General features: G+C 37.3%; 1 protein-coding gene across 1 annotated transcript in view; it reads left to right on the top strand.

The window, feature by feature from the left end:
- The first annotated feature begins 3,484 nt into the window (after positions 1-3,484).
- The window catches only part of RIPOR2 (RHO family interacting cell polarization regulator 2), a 75,952-nt gene continuing 63,876 nt past the window's right edge, over positions 3,485-15,560 (top strand). The window contains 1 exon segment of the mRNA XM_032222250.1: positions 3,485-3,584. Coding sequence (XP_032078141.1) covers positions 3,515-3,584 — 70 coding nt within the window. The 5' untranslated portion in view covers positions 3,485-3,514.

The following is a 15,560-nucleotide window of genomic DNA, read 5'->3' as shown; positions in this document are numbered from 1 at the left end:
AAATTGACAAGCTGCACTAGGAAGGTCCCTCTATTTGAAACATTCTCTAACAATTTCTGTTAGACTTGAGATATATTCTGACCTACTGTGTGGCAACTTTTGTTTTCTTTGAAGAAGAGAAAAAGAAAAAACAAGATTTTTTCAAACAAAAGTTAAGGTATAAAAGCTTGCAAACAGAAAAATCTTAGAGCAGGATACAAAAGAGAAATCTACAATCATTCAGGTTAGAGTAGTGGTTCTCAACCTTCCCAATGCCGCAACTCTTTAATACAGTTCCTCATGTTGTGGTGACCCCCCAATTGGTGTCTCGGTTCCTAAGACCATTGAAAATATGTGTTTTCCGATGGTCTTAGGCGACCCCTGTGAAAGGGTCGTTCAACCCCAAAAGGGGTCCCGACCCACAGGTTGAGAACCACTGGGTTAGAGTCAGTAACAAAAATGAACAGCTCAAAGAAATAGACAGATTTAAACAATCTGTAGATAATTACAATTGGGAAACTTTTTTTTTTACAATAACATCATCTTTTCTCTGTGCCTGTTCTCCTTATGTGTGTGTGTGCGCGCACAAGCGTTGCTATATTGTGCATTAGGTTGCTATTTAAGAGGGGAATAGAGAGACTTCTTAAGGGCTTTTTAAATAAAGAACTTGAGTCAGGGCGTTTGTCACCAGGGTTGTGCGTGTGTTCATTGTAGGTGACAATTCTTTTCCCAAAAGAAAACAGCCTTTTGATGCTTTTTTTAAGTTGTGAAAAAATAGCAATAAGACCTGTCAAGAGAATAGATCTCTGGTGCTTTGAAAGGGATATACATAGAAAACTGGTCCAAATTCAAAAGAGAGCTAGTGTAATAACAAGGAAAGAACTTCCAAGACTTGATTCATTCTTTAACATTTGAGAAACTGTAAAATGTATAAACACTTATGTGCTGTATTTGAAAATGATGCATAATGCATTCTGCAATAGAACAAAGAAATCAAATCTAAGAATTAAATAAATCAGAAATAAAAATATTAAAATATTTTCTTTGAATAAAATATATGTCAAAGGAAGATACTAGAAATCATCTAGAATTTTGAATGCCTCTGGACTTTTCTGTGTCATGCTATTACATAATGTGGCTGCTTTGCTTTTGATCTAAATTGTTGCAATAACCTAGCCATGAATAGTTTTAAACTGTATACCCCACTGATTGTTTCATGAGGAAAGGAATACATACCAATAATACATATTTTATACCTCAAACCAGCCCACCAGGACAACAATCTCTACCCTTTTTATTCTACTACATGTCAAACATAGGTGTTTTCTCATGTGACCCGACAAATGCGCGCATGATAAAAGCACGCCAACAAAACCGTGGCGAGAAAAGAGTGAGGTTGAAATCGCACCGACAACAACGCGCCGACAACAGCGCGCCGACAAAAGCGTGATTAGGGTTAAGGTAAGGGTTGGGGTTGGGGTTAGGGTTGGGGTTAGGGTTATTACCTTGTTTTCACGTTTGTTGATGGCACGCTTTTGTCGGCGCTCTGTTGTGGGCGTGATTTCGACCTTGCTGTTTTGTTGGCGCGGTTTTGTCGTGCGCGCATTTGTTGGTGAACCGTTTTTTCACACATGTTAGCATGTGTTTCATTGTTGGTTAACACCTATATTCTAATTGGTTACTATGCACTTCAGGAATGGTCTGTCCCATTCAATTACTGGTTGTTGTTCTCCATGGCTATATTTTTACAAGTTCACCAGAGGAATGGTAAAATCTGGGGGCATCATCTTTTCCTCCTCCTCTTCCTTCTTCACTGTTAGAACAGCTAAAGTATAACCTGTGCTTGGTTTTCATTTTTGTGAGTTCACTGATATAACAATGAGAAGATGGATCAGTCTTAGTAGCCTATATGGTCTTTTTAAAAAACTGGTCAGGAGGGGATATGAAAGATGAAAACCTACCCTTTGTAAACATAGTCTGGAGAGAACATCAAGAAAACACTGTAGCCCAAACACAGGAAGAGGTTGTAATTTGGGAGGCTGTTTCTTTAACCAACTTATTTTCAGGCAGTTTAGAAGTGGAGGAAAAACTGCTGAAGACAATATTGGAGAAAACTCGGACTAGTTGGCAAAACCAATTAAAGTGCAAGATCACATCTCCATATATCAGATTTTGATTACTATTTGTGGGAAGAAATAAAACAAAATTAATTGCCTTCGTATCCTATTTGTGAGCCTCAACATTTTTTTTAAAAAAGAGGCTCCCAAACAAATAAAATTACATATAGTCCTCATTTTACTGTGCTAATCAGCATCATAAACATTATTGTTAAGCAACCGTGTTGTAAGTCGAAAAATCATATGACTGTACCACTTAGTGACAGCAGTACTGATTGCCCTCATTAAACAAGGATCACATAAGTCATTAAGGGAGGACATCATATGGCAATATCTTCTGACTTCCTGCCACCTTCCCCATTGACTTTGCTTGTGGGAAGCCAACAGGGAAGGTTGCAAATCACAATTGTGACTGCTGGATAGCAATAGCAATAGCACTTAGACTTATATAGCGCTTTTACAGCCCTCTCTAAGCGGTTTACAGAGTCAGCATATTGCACCCAACAATCTGGGTCCTCATTTTATCGACCTTGGAAGGATGGAAACTGAGTCAACCTTGAGCCTGGTGAGATTTGAACTGCCAAATTACAGGCAGTCAGCATAAGTAGCTTCATTACTGCATTCTAAGCACTGTGCCACCATGCATAAGTACAAGATCAAGTTTTAACTAACACTTCTTCAGCACTGTCATAAATTTGTAAAGTCATCAAATAACTGGTTATTAAACTGTTATCAAAAATTCACTAGCTTTCTGAAAATTCATATTTAATTTCTTCCATAATAACATGATTATTTTAAGAAAGAACTTGAGAAAATATTCAGATTGCCATGTCAATCGTGCTAAATTTATTTGATATTGACTTCCCAACTTATGCACAAACCATAAATTACACACTGTTTATACATGAAGGTTTACATGTAGATTGCAAGTTATGTCTCAGGTTGAAATCTCTTCTATATAACAGTATTAAGTTATGAGACAATTATATATGATTATGTATCTGATATATGTGTAAACATTCAACTTTACAGCATTTGTGGGGTGAAATATTCCTAATTTAAAAGAAGCAGCAAATTAATAGAACCAGGCTTTCTCTTTATGACAATATGCTAATTATGTAACAGAGCTCTTTAGAGTCTTTTAGAAGTGGAGTAGCAGTGAAATGGATTCATTCTGCATTCTGAATCCTGGGGTTTATATTCTTAGCCTTAGAGGAAATAAGTCACTTTGAATCTCAAAAGCTACAGAAAAGGGGAAAAGAAAGCAGAAACTACCATATGTATGTAAATGAGACAGCTCTAATAGTGCAGATGAGGAAGTTGTTACAGCCAACAGCAGAGAAGAAGCTCATGCAAGGAAGTAGATCTGTTGTAGTATTGAAAGCAACCCTAACATTCAGTAGCTGTTCAGTTTACTCATGAACATGATGCATTTGGAAGAAGAAGATCCATTTGTGCTTGATGAAGCGGATGATATCATCTGTGAAGGTAAATTACATCCTATAACACTGTTCTTTTAGCTGTTACATGCTGGTCGTGGGTTGATGGCACTTTATTGATTTCTTAAAGGTCCAAATGTTCAGTATAAAAAGGTAAGGATAAGGATAAACCTTTCACAAAGAGTTGTGTTGGTTAAATAAAGTGCTAGAAGAATATGCATAACAATAAATTAGATTTATATTAAGTAGAGTCATGAGCTCTAAGAGTATTTTTGTAAAGTGATTTTCACTCAGAGGTAGGACTCAATAGGGGAATTACTCTATATTAAGTCTACAGTACACAAGATCTTAATTTGTAATCCTTTGCATCTTAATTTGTAATCCAAATTCAATTATAATTACATTCCACAATAATTATATTAATATGAACTATCTGTAATTGCAGTCAACAAACTATTCCAGCAACTCTATTTGTAACTCTTGCACTAATATAGTTTTCATTTTCAGCAGTCAGGTAAAAATAATTACATTATTTCAGTATAGTAGTCATGTCTTTTCAGTTTCAGAATGAAAGACATCGATTTTTAGATACCGTACTTTTCGGCGTATAAGATGCACCTTTTTCCCTCAAAAAAAAGGGTGAAAATCTGGGTGTGTCTTATACACTGAATACAACATTTTTGGCCTCCTGAAACCCTGCCTCCTTTGGAAAAATGGCCATGCATAGCTTTAGGATGCTTCCAGAATGCTCCTGGGGGCTGGGGAGGGAAAAATGAGCGAAAAATGGACTGTTTTTTGCTTGTTTCCCCCCCCCCCAGCCCCCAGGAGCACTCTACAAGCCTCCTAAGGGCTATGCATGCCCCTTTTTATGCCAAAAACAGGCTGTTTGTGGGAGGTCTGCAGAGTGCAAAAACTTTTTTTAAAAAATTGCCTCTTCAAAAGCTTGGGGCATCTTATACTCCGAAAAATACGGTAAATTACAAAAATAAAGACAATGGCTATAGTATTGGTATTTTATCCTGATTTGCTCTCTGAATTGTCATCATTTGAAATTGAAATTTTGAAGTCAGACATGAACAGTTTGTGGTGACATAGTTAATCAGAATGCTACCTTTAACATCAGTTTCTCATTTATTTTATTGAGCTAGTACCACTCAAATACCTTGTTTATATATTTCCCCTTAGAGAAATAGCGTATGTAGATAACACTTACACAAATAATGCCTGGCTTTGTACATAGTGTTAAACATTTGTGTTGGATAAATTAAATTTAAAATGAGACTTTAATTCAAAATATGACATCCTGGAAACTATTATGAAAAGCAAAATTGTATGAAGCATATGGATGAACACCAAAGCACAAGTGCAGGGATAATGCAGTTGTGGGTTTCCCAGAACTTTCCAAGAGAACATTCATTAAGAAGTGGCAAAGAGTTTATAGACTGCTCCAGTGTTTTGCTCAGGTATGTTAGAAAATCAGAGGCAACATGCACATTATTTTCATGTCTTCATTGATGAACATTACAGTCAGTAAGACACTTGTATGCCTTCCGTTGTATTAATCTTGTGGATTCTTAACAGCAAGCTTACTAGAACAGTGTTTTTCAACCTTTTTTGTGCAAAGGCACACTTTTTTCATGAAAAAAATCACGAGGCACACCACCATTAGAAAACGTTAAAAAAATTTAACTCTGTGCCTATATTGACTATATATAAAGTAATTTTCCCACGGCACACCTTACACTATGTCACGGCACACTAGTGTGCCACGGCACAGTGGTTGAAAAACACTGTACTAGAAGACCAAGGGGTGTGAATTGGAATAATGAGCATTGATGGAGATTTCTATTTACAATATGTTTATAATAATAACGATAACATATTTATAAAATATGTATACTACTACACTGTACAGGTTAATCTTTGGTTAACAATAGTAGTTGGGACCAGAATTTCCATTTTTAAATGATGCAGTCATAAAGTGAAATGTCACATAACCACATCATTTAGGGCAGTGGTCCCCAGCCTTTCCAGCTTGGCAACCTGGCCTGGCACAGCAGGGTGTCTGTGAGTGGTAGGCAAATACATGTGCATAGCTGTACTGTTGTGAGTGGCAGGCGGATGTGCTCTACGCTTGCACCAATGGAGCTTTGAGCGTGAGCAGACGCTCGCAAACACAAGTGCTCTCCGCTCAAACGCCTTCTGCTCATGCGAGTGGAACTTGGTGTGTGAGTGCAAGGGTCCACCCCTCCCATGAGTGGAGTTTCATGCACGCGCTTGCTTACCACTCGTGCAAGTGGAACTTCACTCACACATGCACACACCCATCTCATGCGCAGACCAGTTTTGAACAGGTCGTGGCTCAGTAGTGGGCCACGGCGTGGGGGTTGGGGATCCCTGACTTAAGGACAGCAAACCCAGCAGTCCTGGTTTCTGCTGTTAACCAAATCCCATCTGGTTGTTAGGTAAGGACTCATCCTGATGGAAACCATTCCTGGCTAGTTCTCTCCTACCCCAAGCCTCAATAAGGTAGATGGCCTCCTGTGCATCTCCATCCCCGCACCCCCATCTCTGCCCTCTGCCACACTGTACTCCACTGCCTTTGCCAGCTCTGTTCTCCCCATCTGATTTTTGCCATCATTTTCCTCCTGCTGATGAGGGGCTCCTGGTTTGGCCCTTTGCAAAGCCGTTTCTGGATGTTCCAGGCCTTCTGCAGGCACCCTTATGCAAATTGTTCTCTGATCCTCAAATGGCAGCAAATGGCAGAGATGCAAATACTTGCACACCAGGAGTTAAAGAAACTGCAGGAGATAACTTGCTGAATTTATTTACTTTGACAGAATGAGGTTACTAATAATATTCTACTTTTAAGAGCAGTAGTATTTTAATTCTTATTGTAAGCGCTTCTCTACTTTTCTGCTATCATGTCAGTAATTTGCACCTCTTCAACTCAGAGCACCTTCCATATCTATGAAAATGTGTTGAAAAAATTTGCATTTGCTCCTTCTTCAAAGGATGTTTATCAGGTTTTTATATACATTATTCTACTTTTTGTAACTGAAATTTTTGTGGAGATACTGTTCTTCAGTATAACATACTGGTTCAGTGTAGTGTTGTAAGCACAGCTACTCTGTATGTTTTTCATTGAATGTACTTAACAAAATACTGAACGTTCAGTTTGTTAATGCCCCAAAGGTTCTAGTCATTTGTTCGATGGAAATAATTCATGCCTTTGAAAATTAATTTAAATACATTTTCAGTATTTTTTCACTAGAATTACAGAAACGTGCACATTAAAAAAAAAAAAACAATTTCCTTCCTCCACACCAGGATTTTGTGGTGAAAGTGGTAACCCAACTGCTGCTTTCAGAATAAAGCATCTGATTCATTTTGCTATTCTTAAAAGTTCACCCCATTAAGCAAAACAAACCACCACATTTATATGTGAACCAATTTACAGGACTGGCAAGTATTTTTTTCAAGAGGGAGATGAAAAATAACGGGCAGAGAATAATAGAAAAGACGTACAAACGAAAAAGGTCCCAGGAAAGGAAGTTCAGAAGAGGGTTTGGCTCAAGAGGGTGGCTAGAAATGAACATAAAAATATATAAATAAATAACATTACCGATGTTCAACCAGTTAAGTAAGTATGCGTCTTTATGCTTCAAACAATGCCTGTTAAAATTCATTTGTTAAAATGCTAACCTAAAACTTTTTGAAGTTGGAAAATTTATATAATTTCTGAATATTTGGAGTTCAATATTGATGGGTCCTCTATGGGAAAGAGTGATAGATGACCTCTGTCCCTAATCTATACAAGTATCTTTTTGCCATTGGATTTTTGGATCAATGCAGCCACATTTTGTTTTGCTTTCAATTGAAGTGTACCACAGAAATGAAATGCCATTGAATTTCAATTTAATTGAAAATGTTGTAATCTCCCCCCCCCTTTATTAGATATTATGATTTAATTATTTGAAGTTTTCTAGGTACTTCAGGAGCAGGAAGTGTCTTTTTAACCAGAAAATTATATTTGTCTTAATGGCTTTTTCTCAGCCACAAAAGATTGTGGGTGAAAGAGAACAGGTTCCTAGATGTCTCAGAGGTAAAAATAAGGAGGGAACCTAAGGGACCTTAGAAATTATTATATCTCAGAAGACATGGCATCTAAATAAGTGAGGATAGTAGAAAAATGTAAAAACACTGCAAAATGTTGCAAGTGTATTCTGAATGTGAAAAGAAGAAATGGTGCCAAGGGAAACACTTAAAACAAACAGAAGCATCAAAAAAATTCTGAAAATGGAAAAGTTAAAATTTTTCATAAAATATATTCTGAATTTGGCTTACCAGATATTTAAAATTTGATACTTAAATTTTCTGTATATTTTCAACCGAATAAAGTTGTTATTAGGTGTTGCTACTACCTTGGTTTCAGTGGTTCATAGTTCTTCCAAATATTCTACCTTTATAAATTCAGTCAGTATTTACTAGGACTGTGCAACACTTCAGAATGCATCTGGGTACAAATAAAGCACTTACCTGCAGCTCCTTAAACTAACCATCCCTTTTCCTGGGCTTGCACAGTTTCTTTAAAAAGTTACAAAAAGATGTTCTATTTCCACTCTTGCCTGCACTAGTACACATTTTGTCTTTTAATCTGAAGCACTCGACAGCACAGCCCTTACCACTTAAGGAAGGCTGTCTATTCCAAATAGTAAATAGTGACAATGGAAGAACTCTTATGAAAATACTAACCATATGTAACTATGTACATAAAAAATATTCTTCTATCGAATCTGGGGTAAAAGATTTTATATGTGGTAGGGTATGTCCCCTAAAATATAAGTACAATGTATTTTACTTAAATTGAAATGATGTTCCCATATTCAGTTGCATCATTTGGTGCTTCTTCCTTTCTATGTTCTTCCTGTATGCAAGAGGAAGTAAGGAAATGGCAAATTTCTGCAACTAGGTTAGTGCCAGGACAAATTCTAGTAAAGAGCTTTTGCAATTCTTTCCATCTAACCTTCCTCTGAACCATTACATTCTATGTCATAATAGGAACATTCAGTGCAAATAGAAATCTTATCATATAGGATTATTTGAGCAGATTTCTGAAGATTAATTAGTATTTCATTACAATGTTCCTGCACGTTCCATTTTCATCACTCAAATCCATATTTTACTAGTCACTAGAAAATAAAATGGATTTCAGGAAGAACTATCTTGCTCCTAAACAGTATCTGCTTCTTGAATCACCGGTACCACACATTGCCTTGGCATGTTTTTAGCTATTGCTAATGAATTCTAAAATACTTGAAACTTTGGATTCTGAGAAAATAATAGTTGTATCGATGATATAGTATTAGGAAAAAAGTTCAGAAGAAAATATGTTGGAGAGTGTGTGGTCACTTTTCCTCTTTTGCAATATATACAACATATTCACTTCAAACACACTGGTCCGTTAATTTAACAAGCCATGTTGAAAATAGTGTTTGTATATTGCTCTGGTTCTCAGGAGCAGTGTGTGCTTCAAGATAAAGGATGCTGTGGCATACAGTAAATGGTTTAAGAAAAGGTTTGTTCCAAATCTGACAGTTCTGAAGAAACTAGGGAAATAGCCTGTGATAAGATCTAAATATTTTATTTTTCAGAACAGCCTACTTTTTGACAAAAAAAGGAAAAGCAATATTGGTACAGGTGTTTTCGCATCATTTTTCTCCACGCCATTTTCATTTCGAGACATTGATAAATTTTTGCTATCTTATCCAGGACAATTTGGAAAATCATTGAGATTGTTTGAAGTATAATGTTTAAAAATTGGCTTTATTTAGATGATTGGACTTTCTCAACTTAAAATAATGAGAATATGAAGTAGTTCTTTTGCGTCTGAGATTTTGTGTCAGTAATGATGTGTATCTTGTATGTATAACAGTTTAAAGTTAGTGATTTTATTCAAGGTATTTTAAAACTAGCTTTAGTAACAAATGCCTAAAGCAGATCAAGGCTATAAACTTATTACATATCTATCATGTGGTTCCTTTTGGGATAAGCAGTATTATACAATGCAGAAAAAAAGTGTATGACAAGTGTATTACTTGCAGGGAAGGTAAGGAGAAGAAATATCAATAAACCTTGTTTACATCAATATCAATCACTACACATCTCCCTTTTTATTGTTGAAAACTATTTTCGCTTCTACAACATCCATCTATGAATTTATACTCTACAATTAAACTTACAACATTTCTCTTATGGAACATATCAACTACTTAGCCTCAATTCCTTTCTATCCATTTACTATTTTTCTTGTATTTACTTTTCAATAAGAGTCTTATTAATTTTCTTTATCTAACTAAAACACTTAATTCAACACTCATTCATTCATAGTGACATTTCTTGTTTGTCCACACCACATACAAAGTAACATTTCCAGGTCCTCAGTATGACAAAGTAGATAGAAGTACAAATCATTTTGCTTCCTTCACCAAAGAGACCAGTATTATTACATATCTACTAGTTTATCTGCTATAAACATAACTTACCATCCATATTCTTATTTTCAAGAATACCAAGATACTCAGATGCATATATTTGCTGCTTTTTCATGATTTCTGTTAAACTTGTGTTTATTCATTTTATTCCTCTTCAACTCTATTAACTTGGTTGTCAATACTTTTTGAGTTCCATATGTTTTGCTTCACCATGCAATCTGTTAATTTCTTGGAAGAGACAAATAGGCAATAGGCATCAATAAGATAAACCACATTTATACATCATTCAAGAGGCAATAAAGCTGAGAAGGAAACAAGGACAAGGAAACAAGGCATCCTCTCCAGCAGCCAGATAAGAAGGATTAACAGACAAATCAAGCAGATGCCCTAATCAAGGAACTACGAATAAACCACACCACACCACACCACACGAAAACAGGAAGATACTTAGGGACAGAGTCCATTGGGGGAAAGCCAGATGTAAATTTGACCACACAATAAGAGCCCCACTTTTTGTACCTGTATCAGTTGCATGATTTTAAGAGCCACAATGGCACAGTGATTAGAATGCAGTTCTACAGGTTACTGCTGCTGGCTGCCAAAAATTTGGCAGTTCAAATCTCACCAGGCTCAAGGTTGACTCAGCCTTCCATTCTTGCAAGAGTAAAATGACCCAGATTGCTGGGGCAATATATTGGCTCTAAACCACTTAGGGAGGGCTGTAAAGCACTATGGTGCCGCTATATAAGTCTAAATGCTATTGTTATTATGCCCTACAAATGCTCCCATTGCCTAGATTGGGGAATTTGGGCATTTCTTTTTTAAGATGTGGCTACTTTTAGAAAGCTTTACCCATTTTCAGTAATTTTTTTTCCTTTAGAAATGAATGAACTTAACAATGTATTTAATATATAAAACAGCTTATTTTACTTTTTTTAATTTCTTCCATAAAAAACCCTTTCTGCATTTATAGACGTATAAATGTAAATATATCAAGTTGTACATTTATAGCTATGCCTTTATATTATGCCACATACATTATAACCCAACAACTATGAACTAGCTTTCATAGTTAGATTTTATTTTGCCACATAACAGTTCTTATTGCAGAGATTTAATTAATTCAGCTGAAATGACAAAAAGTGTTTCTCATCATATTTGCTTTTCTTTGGGAGCAAAATAATTGCAGTTTGCAAATGAGTTGTACCTTAATAACAGAATAGGAACAATTGATAAACTTCACACTGTTTGTGTGTTCATAAAAATCCCAGGGTACTATCTGATCTGTCAGATTTTATGATACTTGAAGAACCACAAAGAACTGCAAAACCTGTTCATTAGACATGACATTGGAATGAATGCACACACCATGAGGATATTTCATATCTTCTTCAACTGTCTGCAAATCTGCTTCCTGTCTCCAATTCCTAATATAACACTAATAACACTAATATTTCCAGACATATATTGATAAAAAAGTCACCTCCTACATACCAGCTTAGCCAGAGAAAATGTTATGGCCTTACTTTATATAGCTTAGACAGATCACAGGGGGGTATTATTTTACTAAGCATTTTTCATATTGGCTTTGGTGGTTACATTATACATGTTGCTTTAGTAATCCAGGTCTGACAATCTTCCCATTTGTTTTCTAATAATAGCACCAGCCATATAAAGTAATTTAAGTTTCTGCAGACTCAGTTAGAATATTTTGTTTAAACAAGACTCCAGATTTGCCAGTGGAAAAATTAGCAGTGCTCTATTAGCCTTATTTCTATTTATGTGTTTACATTTTTAATGTAAAGGGTGTTGAACATATTGAAGTATATTTGTGAACAATTAACAAAAGTTAAATTTTAAAATGTCTGCCATTATAGATAGATAATGTTTGGAAGATGATATGGAAAAGAAGCAAATTTTACAAGAAAGGAATAAGTCTGATTTGAAAGTGAATCTAAAAATGATGGAAGAAAATGCTACCTTAGATATACAAATGAAACTCTTTGATTTTTTTTACCAATACCCAAATAAAGTAAACTTCCTTAAATTAGATTTACAAAAAAGATCTATTAAAATTGTGAAGAATTTTGTGAGAAGCAAAGAAAAAAATGAAAGGAAATGAGATAGGCTTTATTATTTCCCAGTGGATAAAACATGAGATATATGATGGAAAGAGTTTTGGTTGAAATATTAGAGAAGGTGTTAGGCTGTTGAAAATATTGTATTTGTCTTGATGGAGGAGGAAGTTATTTATATTCCTTTGTTTCATTTCTTTTTTATGTATTTCCCCTTTTCTCCACCCTTCCTTCCCCTCTTGCACTTTCTATTTTTTTCTGCTTGTTTATATTTTCCTTTATTAGTTTTTTTATCTTTGTAATTTTTTAAATTCAGTCCAAATAATTATTTAGAAAAAGAGTAAATGAGAAGAAATCAAGCTCCATGACTTTATTTCAGGGAATTAAGGATCAAGATTGTTAAAAGTAAAGGGAAGAAGTATAAAAAGATTAGGATTGTTAAAAGTAAAAGGAAGGAATATAAAGTTGGTTTATTTGATCAAGATTAAAATAAACATGTTATTTTTTTGGTAATCTTTATGGACTTTTGCTGACCAGGGCAGAACAATGATACTTTAAACATTTGTTTAAACATAAGAAATTATGGGAAGAAGCAATCATTTGTTATATTTTAGGAGAATTTGATAGGTCACTAAAATGGTTGTTATTTGTTGTTACGAAAGAGAGGTTATTTCTTTAAATATTTTCCCTTTCCATTTTTCATTTCTCTTCTACCTTCACTAATTTTTATTCATTTATTTTACAGTTTGTATTAATTATTTTAACTGTAATCAATTGTTTATTAATACTTAGTAAAATTATTATTAAAAAAGAATTCACTACATAAGCAAAGAAAATAAAGCTAATTATTTCAGAACAGTAAAGTGAATGATGCTATCTCATATTATATAATCAGGTTTTTCACCTCAATTTTTAATATTATTTATTCTTCATTAATAACTTAGGGATTTTTCAAGTCAATTTCTTTATTACAGGATTCTGAGTCTATTTCATAATGGTGGTTTTGACTTATAAAACTCTTTATGCCTTTACTTCAGGAGAAGTTAGTGACCATCATCTCCTGGTGGATTCTGCCTTTCTGGATTTGTTTTCAGGGAGGAGATGCTTAAGATCCACCCAGTCACTGAAATCAAGGCAATTTCTCCTGTGCGCTTCTTGGAGAATCCAAGCATGGGTTATCTTCTGTCTATTTGGCCAGAGACTGAGAAGAAGAAGTTTGGCCATGCCTCTTCCTCTCGGCTGAATTCAGTTGTTCTTCTCAATCTGACTAGAGAGACACGTGCATTTGATTCTCCTTGCTTGCATTTTTTCTAAACAGCTTCAAAACTTGCAAAGTAGGCAGACTTCGTTGCAGCAGGGGCTCTTCCATCCTCTCATCGAGGCAATGCTTGCTGCTTAACCACAGAGGAGTGGCAAATGGCTGGCAAGCTTCTTGGCCTTTTGCCCTGACAGCTACTTTTACACCTACAGCAGCGGGGCTCTGCTCTCGGGAGGATCAGGGCCCTGGTCTCTCTCAGGAATTGCACAACATCATCACTGAGACCATATCACAGGGCATAGAGTCACCACTGCTCCAGAGCGGCTTTCCGAGCCACCCACTACCAGGGCTCACTCGATTATCAGGCCTGCAATCCCAGACTCAAATTGGTCTGACTTCCTTGCAGGATCTCCATTCTCCATCCCCTTCCCTCCCTAGTGAGGTTTTGATCATGGGGGAAGATGATCCAAAGGACCAAGACCTATCTGAGGATGAAGGCTTCATCCCATCCTTTTCAAGACCTTACTCTTTAAGGCCAAAACAGTGGCCAATATGGGGGTGGCAAATAAGCTGCAGATTCGTCCCCAGCTCCTCAGGATCTTAATGCTCATTGTTCATTGAGCCAGTGATGGAACAAGAGGTCATTCCTTCCCCAAAACTATTTGTAGATGTCATTCAGCGACAGTGGCACCAGCCTGGCACCATTGCTGCCCGTAGCGGGTTCAATAGGAGGATGTATGGGGTGGATCAGGACCTTGAGGGGCTCCTTAAAGTTCCTCTTGCCACTCTGACCTCTTCAGCCATCCTCCCTTCCGACACAGCGGATGGTCTAAAAGCAGAGGATAGGAAGGCGGGTATGTCTTCTTGCAAGATGCACCAGGCGGCCGCCTGGGCGATTAGATCAGCCACAGCGGCTTCCTTCTTTAATAGAGCATCCTTGTTCTGCTCCGTCAGATGCAGGCCTGAGCTACACCTGGACACAAGGCTACAGCAAAATATTAACAAACTGATAGCAGACACTGAGTATTCAGCAGATGCAACCCTCAATGCAGCCAAGTTCGCTTCCAGGGCCATAGCGTCTAATGTTACCCCTCGTCACCTCCTGTGGTTACACCATTGGCAGGCAGATATGAAATCAAAGTGGAGGTTAGCATCAGCCTCCTTCAAGGATGGAAACCTTTTTGGGGAGGCACTGGACCCTATCCTAGCTGAGGGAAAGGATAAGAAGAAGACTTCCTCACATGTACAGAAGGCGGAATGAAGCACCACCCTCTATTATTGCCGGCAGTCCTTTCAGGCCCCGGAGACAGGATTCAACCCCCAAGGCATTGACTGCCTTCAGGATAGGTTATCCTTTCAAGACATGGTCAGACCAGGCAGCCCTTTCATGGGTCTAACAACCAGCCCTTTCATCGGTTTAAGTGACTTTCAATCTGGTCATCCCATTGGTGGTTGCTTAGCACTATTCACCAGCCAATGGCAAGAGCACCATAGATACTTGGGCTCTGCAAACAGTGAAGCTCGGCCTCACTCTAGAATTCTGCTCCATTCCCCCGAGATGCTTCATCTGGTGCTCCATTCCCAGGGACAACGTCAAAAGGGTGCTAATAGAAACTGAGATCTAGCACTTGCTGAACATTCAGGCCATAGAGCCAGTTCCCATGGAACAGCAGGGACTAGGTTTTTATTCAATCCTCTTCCTGGTCCTGAAGGCCTCGGGGGGGGGGGGAATGGAGAGCTATTCTAGACTTGAAGCGGCTCAACATCCATTTAGCGTACAGACACTTTAAGATGCAAACCCTTCAGCCCATCCTGGGTTGCATCAAACAGGGAGATCTCTTAACTTCTATAGATCTCAAGGAGGCTTACCTCCACATCCCCATTTGGGCTTCCCATAAACAGTTCCTCAGATTCTCTTATGCAGGGCTCCACTTCCAATACAAGACCATGCCCTTTGGCCTTTCATCAGCCCCCAGAGCCTTTACCAAGCTATTAGCAGTGGTGGTGACCCACCTTCGAGAGAAGCCTGTAAGGATGCAATGTTACCTGGATGACATGCTCATCCAGTCGTCTCAACTTCAGGCAAGCCAAGATCTCCAGCTTACGGTGGACCTGTTTGCCAGTCCGGAGAACACCATCTGCCGAGGGCAGAGGTGGTTCTTATGGCTTCCCACTGGCCCAGGAGATTGTGGTTCGCT

Source organism: Thamnophis elegans, chromosome 8 (genome assembly GCF_009769535.1).
Source record: "Thamnophis elegans isolate rThaEle1 chromosome 8, rThaEle1.pri, whole genome shotgun sequence".
Classification (NCBI taxonomy): domain Eukaryota; kingdom Metazoa; phylum Chordata; class Lepidosauria; order Squamata; family Colubridae; genus Thamnophis; species Thamnophis elegans.
The sequence above is the reverse complement of the archived record's forward strand: the minus strand, read 5'-3'. Positions and strand labels throughout refer to the sequence as shown.